This window comes from Rana temporaria, chromosome 6 (assembly GCF_905171775.1).
Source record: "Rana temporaria chromosome 6, aRanTem1.1, whole genome shotgun sequence".
Taxonomy (NCBI): Eukaryota; Metazoa; Chordata; class Amphibia; order Anura; family Ranidae; genus Rana; species Rana temporaria.
Genome location: NC_053494.1, coordinates 208,061,558 through 208,076,727, shown reverse-complemented (window position 1 = coordinate 208,076,727; position 15,170 = coordinate 208,061,558). Strand labels below are relative to the sequence as shown.

General features: G+C 43.5%; 2 protein-coding genes across 4 annotated transcripts in view; one reads left to right on the top strand and one right to left on the bottom strand.

The window, feature by feature from the left end:
* The window catches only part of VIL1 (villin 1), an 81,577-nt gene extending 78,844 nt beyond the window's left edge, over window positions 1-2,733 (top strand). For both annotated transcript variants that reach the window (XM_040358185.1, XM_040358186.1), the window contains exon 20: window positions 2,431-2,733. In XM_040358185.1, coding sequence (XP_040214119.1) covers window positions 2,431-2,544 — 114 coding nt within the window. In that variant the 3' untranslated portion in view covers window positions 2,545-2,733. The remainder of the gene's footprint in view (window positions 1-2,430) is intronic.
* An 8,712-nt stretch (window positions 2,734-11,445) lies between these two features.
* USP37 (ubiquitin specific peptidase 37) overlaps window positions 11,446-15,170 on the bottom strand; it is a 49,630-nt gene continuing 45,905 nt past the window's right edge. For both annotated transcript variants that reach the window (XM_040358181.1, XM_040358182.1), the window contains 3 exons: window positions 14,688-14,757; window positions 13,059-13,197; window positions 11,446-11,619 (listed from right to left, as the gene is read on the bottom strand). In XM_040358181.1, the coding sequence (XP_040214115.1) occupies window positions 11,535-11,619; window positions 13,059-13,197; window positions 14,688-14,757 (294 nt within the window). In that variant the 3' untranslated portion in view covers window positions 11,446-11,534. The remainder of the gene's footprint in view (window positions 11,620-13,058; window positions 13,198-14,687; window positions 14,758-15,170) is intronic.

The window sequence follows — 15,170 nt, the reverse complement described above, 5'->3', positions numbered from 1 at the left end:
CGTATCGTAAATGGGGCTGGTGTAAGCGCGCATAATTCAAATGTGGAAGAGGGGGGCGTGTTTTATGTAAATCTATGATGACCTGACCTGATTGACGTTTTGTACGGACGGCGCATGCGCCGTCCGTGTACATATCCCAGTGTGCATTGCTCCCAAGTACGGCGCAACGACGTATTGGTTTCGACGTGAACATAAATTACGTCCAGCCCTATTCGCAAACGACGTAAAAAATTCAAATTTCGAAGCGGGAACGACGTCCATACTTAACATTGGCTGCGCCTCCTAATAGCAGGAACAACCTTACGCCGAAAAAGCCTAACGTAAACGACGTAAATAAATTGCGCCAGCCGTACGTACGTTTGTGAATCGGCATATCTAGGTAATTTGCATATTCTACGCCGAAAACAACAGAAGCGCCCCTAGCGGTCAACGTAATATTGCACACAATTATACGCCGCCGCATTCAAGTTACGTCGGCGGAGGAAGCCTATTTTTTGGAGCGTTTCTGCCTTTGAGAATCGGCGTAACGATACGCCGGCGCAGATTTGAAATTACGCCGGCGGATCTGGAGATACACCGCCGTAAATGCTGCATGAATCTAGCCCAAAGAGTGCATACCATAGTTAACTCAATAATAAATGTATTAATATGTATTGCCAGGGCTGCTCCGATTCCCTCTGCCGTTTGGGTCCCCTGTGTGCCTGGGCCCCCTGCAAGAGGACTGGTAGTCCCCTCCCCCCCCTATCAGCAGCCCTGTGTATTGCACTTACAATGTTCCAGTTAAAACAGGCGTGTACAGCATACAAAGATGAGCTCCAAACGCCCAGTTCCAAGATGGCCACGAGTACATCACATATGTGTGGTGCAAAATTTGTCCTAGCTTATCCCTATGGTTTCATCCTATATGACATCATCAGGGCGTTCCAACGGCCAGGAAAAAATATACAGATTCTGACTTTACTGGCTGTATAATGATTATTTTTTATTTTTTTTTAGGTTAGAAACTCAATAGGTGACAAGGGGCTAAGTTCACAAAGACTTACAACGGCGTATCTACTGATAAGTCCGAATGCGGCGCCGTCGTATCTATAAGCGTATTCTCAATCTGAGATACGCTTATCTGTTGCTAAGATACAACCGACGTAAATCTCCTAAGCCGTCGTATCCTAGCTGCATATTTACACTGGCCGCTAGGGGCGTGTACGTCGATTTACGCCGAGAATATGCAAATGATCAAGATACGCCTATTCACGAAACGTACGCACGTCGCATGTAAGATACGCCGTTTATGTAAAGGCATTTTCAGGCGTAAAGATAAACCACCAAAAAGATGGCGCAGCCAATGTTAAGTATGGACGTCGGGACAGCCGTCGAAGTTTACGTCGTTTGTGTAAGCCGATTCAGAATGGGGCTGGGCGTAGGTTACGTTCACGTCGAAAGCAAGGAGTATTTGCGACGTGATACTGAACATGCGCCGTACGATCGGTGCTTCATTTACATGTATGGTAATGAATCGTGAATTCATTACCATACAACACGCCCCCCTACCTGCCTATTTTGAATTAGGCGGGGTTACGCCGGGCCATTTGCGCTACGCCGACGTAACTTAGGAGACAAGGGGCCAGATTCAGATAGAGATACGACGGCGTATCTCCTGGTACGCCGTCGTATCTCTGAGTTCCGTCCGTCGTATCTATGCGACTGATTCATAGAATCAGTTACGCATAGATCTCCCTAAGATCCACCAGGTGTAAGTGACTTACACCGTCAGATCTTAGGCTGCAATCTCACGCTGGCCGCTAGGTGGCGCTTCCCTTTGTATACGCGACGAATACGCAAATGAGGAGTTACGCCGATTCAGAAACGAACGACTTTTTACGTCGTTTGCGTTCGGCTTTTTCCGGCGTATAGTTACCCCTACTATATGCAGCGTATCCTGTTAAGTATGGTAGTCGTTCCCGGGTCGAATTTTGAATTTTTTACGTCGTTTGCGCAAGTCGGTCACGAATACGGATGGACGTAATTTACGTTCACGTCGAAACCAGTGACGTCAATTGGAGCAATGCACGCTGGAAAATTTAGCGGACGGCGCATGCGCAGTTCTTTCAGCGCGGGGACGCGCCAGATTTAAATTCTACACGCCCCCTAGCCGCGGAATTTGAATTACGCCGGGGGATTTACGATACGTCGCCGCAACTTTAGAGGCAAGTGCTTTCTGAATACAGCACTTGCCTCAAAAACTTGCGCCGGCGGATCGTAAATCAGATCCGCTAACCTATCTGAATCTAGCCCTAGTGCTTTGTGAATACAGTACTTGCCTCACTATCTTACGTCGGCGTCGTGCAAATGGGATGCGCTACGCCGACCTAAAGAAACGCCGCCGTACGTGAATCTACCTCAACGTGCCTAAACTTAGGTTCTCTTTTTCAGGACTATCTCGCCGACGAGGATTTCCAAAGAATATTAGGAGTCTCACTATCAGAATTCAAGGCTTTACCTGAATGGAAAAAGCAAAATCTCAAGAAAGCTAATGGACTCTTTTGATCAAACCATGGCCTTTTCACTTTTTTTTGTATCATATTTGCTCCATCTGCTACCTAACAACAGCAGGAACAATCAGTCTACAAAATCAAGTCCTCCAGATCCAGGCTTATTAGAATGTGCACAGATAAACATGCAGTGTTTTTACAGAAAGATAAATAAAAAATTGTATTGTACTAAAAAAAAAAAAAAGTGTACTTGGCAATGTAAACGCCGATTGATAACAAAATGGGTCTTCTGTATGATTTGAGCCCGTACCCAAATAATCCTAAAATTCCAAATAACCTTCCTCTGCCCCCTTTCTAGATCATGTCCCATCCCCCCCACATAGTTTCTGTAGGGGGAACCATTTGTACTCACTGTGAAACCTTTATCTCCATTTCTTTGGAATCCATTGAAGAACACAAGGCGAGTACAAAATATGGTGCAGCTCTGCATAGAAACCAACTAGCTTCCATTTTTTTTTTTTATTATTGAACATGCTGAAGTTAGAATTTAATTGGCTACTATGAACAGCTGTACCAGATGTTGCACTATTCAGTTTTATTAACCCTTTCATGCCTATGCCTATGTATGACATTTGGTGTTTACAAGTTAAAATCCATATTTTTGGCTAGAAAATTACTTAGAACCCCCAAACATTATATATATATATATTTTTAGCAGAGAATCTAGAGAATAAAATGGCGATTGTTGCAATATTTTATGTCATACGGTATTTGTGCGGCGGTGTTTTAAACACAACTTTTTGGGAAAAATTTACTTTCATGAATTTTAAAAAAATGAAAAAGTAAAATTAGCCCAATTTTTTTGCATAATGTGAAAGATGATGTTATGCCGAGTAAATATATACCAAGCATGACACGCTTTATAATTGCACGCACTCGTGGAATGGCGACAAACTACGGTAACTAAAAATCTCCATAGGCGACGCTTTAAACTTTTTTTACGGTTACCAGGTTAGAGTTACAGAGTAGGCCTAGTGCTATAATTATTGCTCTCGCTCTTACGATCGCGGCGATACCTCACATGTGTTATTTGAACACCGTTTTCATATGCGGGCGCGACTTCCGTATGCGCTTTCTTTGCTGCGCAAGCTCGCGGGGAGGGGGGGCGCTTTAAAAATTTTTTTTTTTGTTTTCTTATTTATTTATTTATTTTTTCTAATATTACATTTTTTTTTTTTTTTTTTTTTTACATTTTGATCACTTTTATTGCTGTCACAAGGAATGTAAACATCCCTTGTGACAGTAATAGGTGGTGACAGGTACTCTTTATGGAGGGATCGGGGTCTAAAAGACCCCTGATCCCTCCTTTGCACTTCAAAGTATTCAGATCGCCGAAAACGGCAATTCTGAATACTGTGTACTTTTTTAAATCCGGCGCCATTGGCAGCCGAGAAACCCGGAAGTGACGTCATGACGCCGCTTCCGTGGTTTCAATGCGCACACTGAATCAAAGCCGTTTACGGCTTTGTTTCAGAGCGCGCCGAGACGCTGGAGGCGCCGGATCGTGGATCGGGTCTCCCGGTGGGACGGGAGGCCCGGTCAGAGCGGCGAGAGGCGGCGGGAGGGGGGGGATGTCCCCTCCCGCTCCTCCGGCATAACAACCGAGCGGCTTTTAGCCGCATCGGTTGTTATGTTTGGAAAGCCGATCGCCCGCTCTAAACGGTACCGGGATGATGCCTGCGGCTGCAGGCATCATCCCGGTACAACCCCTGAAAGCCGAGGACGCATATATGCGTACGCTCGGCGTGAAAGGGTTAAATCAACCCCAGGGAGTCTTTAACCACTTCAGTACCGTGGGTGTTTTTCAGATTTGGTGTTTACAAGACTAAACATTTTTTTTTTTTTGGCTAGAAAATGACTTAAAACCCACAAACATTATATATTTATTTTTTTCTAACACCCTAGAGAATAAAATGGCGATCATTACAATACTTTTTGTCACACCATATTTGCGCAGCTGTCCTACAAGCGCACTTTTTTTGGAAAAAATTAACTTTTTTGAATTAAAAAAATAAGACAGCAATCAATTTGGCCCAATTTTTTTTATATATTGTGAAAGATAATGTTACGCCGAGTAAAATGATACCCAACATGTCACGCTTACAAATTGCGCCCGCTCGTGGCATGGCGTCAAACTTTTACCCTTAAAAATCTCGATAGACGACGTTTAAAAAATTCTATAGGTTGCATTTTTGGAGTTACAGAGGAGGTCTAGGGCTATAATTATTGCTCTCGCTCTAACGCTCGCGGCGATACCTCACTTGTGTCGTTTGAACACCGTTTTCATATGCAGGCGCGACTCACGTATGCGTTCTCTTATTTATTTTTATTTATTTTATTATTTTTTTACACTGGAAAACATCCCTTGTAATAGAAAAAAAGCATGACAGGTCCTCTTAAATATGAGATCTAGGGTCAAAAAGACCTCACATCTCATATTTAGACTAAAATGCAAAAAAAAAAAAATTGAAACTGTCATTTTTTCAAATGACAAAAAAAATTAAGGGGGGTTGCCATCCAGGGGCCCTGGAGACCTCTGGGCCCTTATATATATATATATATATATATATCAATCATACACACATATATATATATATATATATATACACACACACACACACACACACACACACATACACACACACACATTTTTTTTTTTTTTAAATAAATAAAAAAGGGGGGGTTGCCGTCCGGGGCCCTCTCCTGAAGGAAGCGGGTCAAAGGCTGCTGTGTCCGTCCATGAACGGAAGAGAAAATGTGTTTCCCGTCTGAATTGTTTGCACTAGGTATATGAAAAAAAAACAAAAAAAAAAAAAACACATTTTTTTTATTTATTTATGTCCACAGAACGATTTATCGGTCATTACATGATGGCACTATCGTTTGCGCTCACGGCCGTACGTTCGTTTTTCGAAAATGGGTTCGGCCGATTTTTCGTATAGTGCAGGGGTCTCCAAACTTTCTAAACAAAGGGCCAGTTTACGGTCCTTCAGACTTTAGGGGGCCAGACTAGGGCCATTGGGAGTAGAAAGTGTCCAGTGGGAGTAAATAATACCATATCTTTAGTGACAGTGGGAGGACTAGTGTCCAGTCGTTGATGTCAATGGAAAGAATTGATGGTGTCAGTAGGAGGAATAGTGCCCCATTAGTGTCAGCAACAAGAATTATGCCCCATTGGAGTTGGATGGAATAGTGCCCCAAGGGCCGCATTAAGGCAAGCAAAGGGCCGCAGTTTGGAGACCCCTGGTATAGTGTATGGCCAGCATAAGTCTTCGCTTCAAGTGTAATTTCTTTGCACCTTTAACAAAATATACTACGTCTCAATCCCAGCAAAACAAAAACAGCAGATGCAGTGCATTATTGAACCGTTTTATAATTCTGTTTCTAACAGAACAAAAAACAACAAGAAAGAAAAGACAACATAAAAACAAAAGCCTAAAACAGTTAAATAGGATATAATATGTACATCAAAATTCAAAATACATCTCATTCAAAATTAAACCCAAAAGAAAGAACAGAACCCACGTTTTTAACAAATTGCATTGCGGAAGATTGAAGCTGCTACATGAACAAGCCCAAAAGAAAAATATTTCTCAGCCTGCTGGACAACGAACAATGCTAAAGAAGCATACTGAATTTATCCCTGCTGGAGAAACTCCTGAACGATGATCAAAGAAACCAACAAAATCTGTAAAAAGTAATGGAGAGTACAATTTCTAAAGAACTGAAAAGGACGAGCAATGGCCAGAGATATGAAGACGTACAAATATAGATATAAAGGGTTAAAAAAAGTCACCTATGTGACCCAAGATTGATTGTCAATCACGTCTGGCTGTCGTCTAGCTGCCACTACGGGGGGTTTGTAGAATTTAATATCCAGCCAGTGTCTATATTTTGTTAAATCTGGGCAGGATTTCAGCTACAGCAGGACTACAAGAATATAAAGTAGAACTATAGGCTAGGGCTGGGAAAAAAAATCAATTTGAATCGAGTTGCAGGGGGAAATCTTTTTTTTTTTCCTCATAGGTCGGCACTCCGCAGACTAGGCCGAAGCAGCGGCCTCGCCTAAAAATCCTGCCCGCAGCTCGCCCGGCTTCAGCCTAGTCTGCGGCCTTTTCCCAGGATCGCAGCGGACTAGGCCGATGTCGCGGCCTCGCCTAACAACTTAGTACTGGCGCGGTGTCCATGGAAAAAAAAAAAAAACTTGGATTCGTATCGTGAAGTTTTATTTTTTTAAATCACAGATTTTTTTTTTTGCCTAAAATCACCCAGCTCTACTATAGGCAAAACTTATTTTGTTCCATTTTGGATAAAGTCAGGAAGAGTTATACAACCCCTGTCAATTTATTTTTTGCCACCTGTGTCCCATTTCAGAGATTTCCCTTCCCCTTTACTTCCTGTCCCATAGCCAAAACAGAAAATCCCCCCCCCCCTCACAGGTCACTAGTCTCCCCTCTATTGCTTTTTTTGGGGGGGGGGGGGGGGGGAGAACCCAAAATGTGGGATTTTCTTTTACTTTCAAGTAGAACAGTAACAAATAGAGAGAGGGCGAATTTCCCTAATAGGAGCACAGACAGTAATAAAAAAAAAAACTAAGACCCCTTTTACACTGGGGCCGCACGTGCGTTTGCAGTAAAGCGCTGCTCACTTTTCAACCGCTAGCGGGGCGCTTTAAACCACAAAAAAAAAAAGGGGGTTAAAAACTCCCGTGTCGTGGCTCTTGCGAAACACTTTTCAGGCGCTTCCTATTTATTGCAATGGGCAGGGGCATTTTGGGAGCGATGTATACACCGCTCCAAAGATGCTGCATGCAGGACATTTTCTAACGTCCCGCAAGCGCACTGCCTGAGCGTGAAAGCACACATTGCAATGAATGGGAGGCAGTTTCTAGCGCTAAAACGCCTGAAAACTGCCTCAGTGTGAAAGGGGTCCAATAGGTGTTATACTCCCTCTCCACTCTATCCAAAACAAAAATAAAAGTTTTGCCTTTAGTTATGCTTTAATGAGAGAGATTAAAACAAAGTAGAGCAATAGGCAAAACTTTTTTATCCCCCACTTTGGATAGAGTAAGGAAATGTTAAAACTTCCCATTTATTTTATCCCCCACCACCTGTGTCTCATTGCAGAAATTTCCCTCAACTTCCTGTCCCCTAGCCAAACAGGAAGTGAGAGAAAAATCCCTGCAAATTAAAATGAATTCCTTGGGGACTCCTCAGGTCATCAGAACTAGTGTCCTCATTGGAAGATTTCCCCTCCATTACCGTATTTATCGGCGTATACCGCGCACTTTTTTGCCCTGAAAATTTTCAGGGCAAAATCGTGGGTGCGCAATATACACCGATACCTGCTTCCCGTGCTGTGTTTGAACCACTGCGCCGGCATATACCGAGCGAAGTACACTCGGGCAGTCTCGGCTCCTCTCGCGGTCACGTCCTGTACGTCCTTTACGCGAGAGGAGCCGAGCCTGCCCGAGTGTACTGCGCTCGGTATATGCCGGCGCAGTGGTTCACACTCAGCGCGGGAAGCGGGGATCAAGCGGGGAGGACGCAGGACACCGGACCGGACGAGGCCGCGATGGACGACGGGCAAGACACAGACGAGGGGCATCCAAACTAAGTTTTTTTTCCCCCCCCAGGAATTTTTCTTCAAGTTCGGGGGTGAGCGCTATACGCCGGGGGCGTGCAATAGGCCGATAAATACGGTACTTTTCTGGGGACAACCCAAAATTTGGGATTTCCTTTCAATAATTGTAAACAGGACAAATAAAGAGAGAGGGGAACTCCTTAACGGGAGGCACAGACCTTAAACTCACAGGGGTTCCAACCCCTCGCCGATCTATCCAAAACCAAAAAAAAATAAAAAAATTAGTTTTGCCTTTAGTTATACTTTAACCTTTACGCAGCAACTTAAATAATCATCACTGGCTGCCAAATGACTGAGCTAGGGAGGAGCAAGGCTATATTTTCTCTTAGAAAAGATTTGTTTGTTAGCAAAGTTATTAAAAAACAAAAAACAAACACACCACAAAACGTATCTTACTAGCTCTGCTGCATTCACAATGTTTAAGGCTTCTTTCTATAAACCTTCTTAGGATTCCAGCTGCCATATACTGTGCTCCCTCTGCATTCACTGTACAACAGAAAAACAGAACTCACTGAAAGAATGAACTCACAGAACATAAACCAGGCATGTTACCCGTCCACACAGGCCATCACAAAAAAAAAAGTAAGGCCCCCCCGATTATGTTTTCAGCAGGAACCGTCCCCCATTCTGCCTCACTGCCCCAAAAATAAGAAATTCATTGAGAACTAGAGGCTGAATCTGATTGGTGGCGATGAGGCAGCACACACACACACCGTTCCTGCGAAGACACATAAAAACTCAACTCCAAGCAAAACTTTATTTTATATTTTACCTTTGGATAGACTTGGGAAGAATAAATATATTCACAGATTCTACTGCTATCCACGACCCCCCTGCTGTGAAGATTTCACTAGGGTTGCACCGATACGATCGTTTTTTTTTTTACCGGCCAGTATGGGTACCGATAATTTTGGTCAAGTACTTGCAGATACCTTTTTTTTTTATTGCAGTAAAATGAAAAAGGTGTAGAAGCCGTCAGGTTTATTACTGTCTGTATGTGGCAGCCCTGGTGACAACCGATCCCCTCAATTCTTGTCCTGTGTTCACAGGGATAGGCAAGGTGAATTCTAGGGTTACATTAGTGCCGATGCCAAGCATTTTCGCCAGTACTCAAACTTGCTCCGATACCTGAAACCGATAATTTGTGTGGTGCGATTTGAGAGTATACTAAATGAATGGGGTTTAAATGGCACATCAATAAAGTTTGCAGCGGTGCCGATACCAAGTATGTTCACGAGCACTCGTGCAAATGTTGCGATACCTGAAACCGATATTTTTGCGGGGGGGGGATTTGAGCCCATACAGGAATGCGGAGTAATTTCTGTCTGAAATAGGGCTGCAACCAACGATTATTTTCATAATCGATTAGTTGGCCGATTATTGTTTCGATTAATCGGATAATGGCCTTAAAAAAAAAAAAAATTGCATTTAAAAAATAAAATTTGGGCCAATTTGTTGTTGGGCAGATTACAAAACACAAATTGCCGCAAAAACACATTACATGCTTTTCTGCAGCTTCTCCATTGAAGCTGCGCAAACTGTTGGCGCTATATAAATCCTGTATAAGAATATATTGAACCAAAAAAACAAAATAGCACCGTTTTGCGTTAAAAAGTCTTTGCCCTTTCCAAATACGCAGCAGCTGAAAAAAAAAATCATGGATGTGAACGTGTCCCACAGGAAAACATGTAAATGAGCTGTAGTGTGTTTCTGAAAAAAAAAAAAACAGAGGTGTGACCCCGGCCTGAGATGTTTAGTAACATAATGGGGGTTTAAAAAACAAAAATAAGTACAAAGAGCAAATAATCGCTACTGTAAGGGGTTAATTTTTTTACTGTGGGACAGTAAAAGTAATATTTACAGTAGCAATTTGCTTTATTTGTACTATAAAGGGCTAATTTTTGTTTTTTTAACCCCATTATGTTACTGGGCGATTAATCGATTATGAAAATTGTATTCGATTAATTTCATAATCGATTAGTTGTCGATTAATCGATTAGTTGTTTCGGCCCTAGTCTGAAATTCATGCAGTTTTTCGCACCTGTCCTGTGTGGCCCCAAGCTGAAGTCACCACGCCAAGCCTGGGTTTAAAACAGGAGCGGCGGGGGAACCACATGCAATTCGGAAAGGAATCACACCGCATTACTCTTCTCATTGCACGCAATTTTTTTTGCAGTGCAATTTGAGCACGTTCATTTTGTATGGGGCTCAAATCGCAAAACACAAAAAGGTATCGTTTTCAGATATCGGAGCATGTTTATGAGCATTAGTCAAAATGCTTCGCATCGGCACCGGTGCAACCCCTACGATTTTACCTCACCTATCCCTGTGAGCACAGGACAAGAAATTGAGGGGACCGGTTGTCATCAAGAACTAATACATACACAAAAAACCTGACAGAGGTTCTACGCCAGACATCTCAAACTGGCAGCCCTCCAGCTGTTGCAAAACTACAAGTCCCATCATGCCTCTGCCTGTGGGAGTCATGCTTGTAACTATCAGCCTTGCAATGCCTCATGGGACTTGTAGTTTCGCCACAGCTGGAGGGCCGCCAGTTTAAGACCCCTGCTCTACGCCACTCTCATTTTACTGAAAACAAAAGTTGAAGCCAGTGTGAAGAATTTCCTCCATTTCTTGTCTGGTCAGGAAGAGGAAAATCTTCACAATGGGGGGGGGGCGCACAAACCACAGTTAAAACCTTACACGGGTTCTATCCCTTCCACACTCTGTCCAAATAAAATAAAGGGTTTTGCCTGGACTTGGGGTTTATTCCAATAGGCCCAAAAGAGCAGCTTACACTTTAATTCCTAGTTTCATCTTATTGCTATGAACAATCAGAAGAAAAAAAAAAATCATTCATATGTGGTTTTGCTGTTAACAGTTCTCACTATAAATACCAAAAAAGATAGATTTCTTTCATAGAAATATTTCTCTCCCAAAAAATGAAATGAAGACTTCCTTTACGCCAGGGCTAGCAAATCCTCAGGGAATGCGAAAAAACCAAACAGGTTTCTGTCACCAAACTGGGCAGCCTCCGCTCACTGCAGCAGTCTAGTGTCATGAGGTTCCTTACTGATGGCTTAAGCCATTGGGACATCCAAAATCTTATTGCTGAAGGGGGGAGTCAGGGCTAGGCAGACCACTTCTGGTTAGATCAGAGGCAGTTCGCAGATGTGTCCTGGCGTCCCAGGTCTTGAAGTGGCACCCAGCAATAGCAAAAAAAAAAAAGTGTCACCAGAACGAAGAAATGTGCTTTTTTTTTTTTTTTCAAAGTCTCTGGGCCGAGTGCGCCTTTGAGGTCGCAGTCCAGTGCAAGTGTACAGTCCTGTAAATTCAGGGGAGTCACAGAGCTCTGGATGACCTGTTTGCTTCAGCAGTTGTAACCTGCGACTTTTTCTCCTCTTCCATAAGTTCATCAAAAATGTCTCTGATGAAAAGAAAAAGAAAAATCAGAATAAATTAACATACAATGGGATGAAAACCCCTTATTTGCATCTGCAAATCAGTTGCTTGCGTAAACCCTTATATTAATGGGTTTGGTAGACATGATGGGGATGATAGAGCCTATATTCAGACAAAGGGGGAGACCAAACTGTCAAACCATCAAATGGCTGGAGTCATAACTGATCGCATGTGCAGCACTAAAGCCACTGCAGATCAGAGGATAAGATGACAGCCTCCTTGGCTAAAAAGTATAGGAGTTTTAGTTGCACGTTAGACCCCTTTCACACTGGGGCGTTTTCCGGGCGTTTTTTAGGCGCTTTGGCGTTTAAAAAAAAGCCTGTAAAGCGCCTGAAAGAAGCCTCATCTGCAATCCCAATGTGAAAGCCCAAGTGCTTTCAGAGCCCTTTCACACTGCCAGTGCCCGAAAAATGCTGGTAAAGCGCTGCTAGGACCCCTTTCATACTGAGGCGCTTTTCAGGCGCTTTGGCGTTAAAAAAAGCTTCCTCAATGGGAAGGGGGCTTTAGGAGCGGTGTATTAAACGCTCCTAAAGCGCTGCAAAGAAGCTGCATGCAGGACTTTTTTTGACGCCCTGCCAGCTCAGCGCCTCAGTGTGAAAGCACTCAGGCTTTCACATTGGGATTGCAGATGCAGCTTCTTTCAGTCGCTTTTTTTTAACGCTAAGACCACTTTCACACTGGGGTGTTTTTCAGGCGCTTTAGTGTGAAAGCACTCGAGCTTTCACATTGGGATTGCAGATGCAGCTTCTTTCAGGCGTTTTACAGGCGCTTTTTTTAACGCTAAAGCACTTGAAAAATGCCCCAGTGTGAAAGGGCCCTTAATCCCATTGGATTCAACTGTTGCTTGTGCTCTCAACCAAACTGTCAAACCATCAAATGACTGGTGTCATAACTGATGTGCAGCATCATTGCAATTGCAGATCAGAGGATAAAGGCTCATACACCCCATAAGAAATACTTACACGCAAACTGAAATTACAACAGCAAAAGTCCGATGTGAGCTTTTGAACGGAAATTCCGACCGTGTGTACGCTCCATTGGACTTTTGCTGTCAGAATTTCCGCCAGTAAAAGATCGAGAGCTGGTTCTTAATTTTTCAGACGGAAAAAATTCCCATCAGAAAATCCGATAGTCTGTAGCAATTCCAACGCATGCTTGTAAGCATTGAACTTCATTTTCTCGGATCGTCGTAGTGTTGTACGTCACCGCGTTCTTGACGTTCTTGTGTTAAATAAATATTTAATCTTTTAATACTGTTATTGTAATTCTATTTACCTGACTGACACCGTTTAAAGTCCCTGGTTTTGCTACCCGTGTCCTTATCTCTTCAAAACTGTCTAAATGGGATGTGGGTGTCTTGATTTGAGTCCCACGAGCTAAATCCATGGCAGGAACAACACTTACTTGTGCATATAAAAGAATATGTAGCCGCTTTTGTCTCGATCACTCTGAACAGAGTTCTCCTGTGTCTTTGATACAGCCAAATCATTATATGTAAACCAGGTCTGTTTTTTTACATCGCACACGTCGCTGATATAGTGACCTATAAAAAAAAAAAAACAACAGTAATTAAAGATTATATAAACCCATTACCAATTGCAGAATTTCACCAAGCTCAAATACCCGTTATGTCGCCTCTTATGTTGTGGTCACATGATGTAGCCCATTGGACCTCCTCACCTCAGTCGTTTCAGCATGTGACATAACTGAGCTCAAGCCCAATATGAGAGATGCCTCCCTGGCTGCATGCTTCATATAAAGTCCCAAATCTTGCTCCTATATATTTCCTAATATTGAAGAACGGCCCCGGCTCCATTTAGACGTGCATGCTCCTCCTTGCTGGCCACGGGGTGCAATATGTTGATACGTTTCTAAATTAAACTCAATCAGACCTGCTTCTGGAACAGATTGCACAGCGAATGACTGCAACACCCATGTGCCATTGGCAAGAAAACTGCACTTCCCAAAGCATTCCAGGGATGTCTTCTTTCATATGATCCTCGAGCTCACAGCAAAGCACGATTTCCTCCCAAGAGAAAAACTGAGCATACGCAGCAAATATGATATCGGTGCCGATACCAAGCATGTGCATGAAAAACTTTTACCTGTACGAATGCTCCGATACCAATACCTTTCTGCGGTGCGATTTGAGCCCATACAAAATTAATGTGCTCGCACTGCAAAGAATTGCATGTGATTTGAACAGGAATGCGATGCGATATCTGTTCAAATCACATGCCGTTTCCTGCACCGCTCCTGTGGGAACTCAGGCCTGACATAATTTCAGCCTGGGGTCACACAGAAGCGGAGCAGAAAAACTCCATGCGATTCAGAAAGGAAATCGCACTGCATTCCTGTTCAAATCACATGCGATTCTACGCAGAGCGATTTGAGCCCATTCATTTTGTATGGGCTCAAATCGTACCGCACTGCATCAGTAATTGGTATTGGTGAGTACAAGTACTCACTCTTAAAAACCAGGTATCGGTGCATCCCATAGATCAAAGAGAGCAATTATACAGCAGGCAATGACAATTTTTTTATTTTTTTTAGGGGTTTACCAATCGGATTACCCCCTCCTTCCAGTGCCACATTTGGCACCTTTCAGGGGGGAGGAAAACGGAAACCTGTCAAATCCATGCATCTGCTCCCACTTCTGGGGAAATATCACACACTCCCCCCCCCACGAGACACACAGGTCCCAGAAGACAGCAGTGACCATTCAGAACGCACAGCGCGACTCTTGCATGCACAGTAGGAAACAGGCTGTGAAGCCGCAAGGCTTCACTTCCCGTTTCCCTTAGTAAGGATGCCAATGCCTGGACCTGGAGCCAAGGGATGGGTCGGCTTTGGGTGCCGACATTGCGGGCTCCCTGTACAGGTAAGTGTCCATATATTAAAAGCAGCTACAGTATTTGTAGCTGTTGACTTAATTCCCCCCCCCCCCCCCCCCCAAGCGGAACTCCGCTTTAAAAGAAATGCTACACATATTATACATGTCTTGGAAGCAAAAATAATGGATAGGATTCTTACCAGAAGAGGAGGAACTACCAATGTGGCTAACGACACTGACCAGACGATATGAATGGGGAAGCTCTCCTGTCTGAGGGTGAAAAGCACAATATGATTAAACATTGTGAAAGGGGGGGCTGCTGCGCCATCAGTGACTAAAGCTAGGGGGCACTGCTGCAAGCACCTGGTAATCTGTCCTCACCAGAAACAAAAAAGTGTCAATGAATAAATTATAGCGACAGCCCTGTGTAACTAAAACTAAACAGATAAAGACAGTGTGACTGGTAGGCCCACTGAACCTGTAGGTAAATGCAAAATGTTATGAGATGTATCGCTGGAAAATCAGCAGCACCTCCTATTTGCTAAAGAGGGGGTCTCTCTTTAGCAAAGAGGAGGTGCTGCTGATTTTCCAGCGATACATCTTATAACATTGGGAAGCCAGGAGAAAGAGGAAAAGACGCACAGGATTACTTACGAACTCGGCGTTCGTTGGAGACAGGCCCA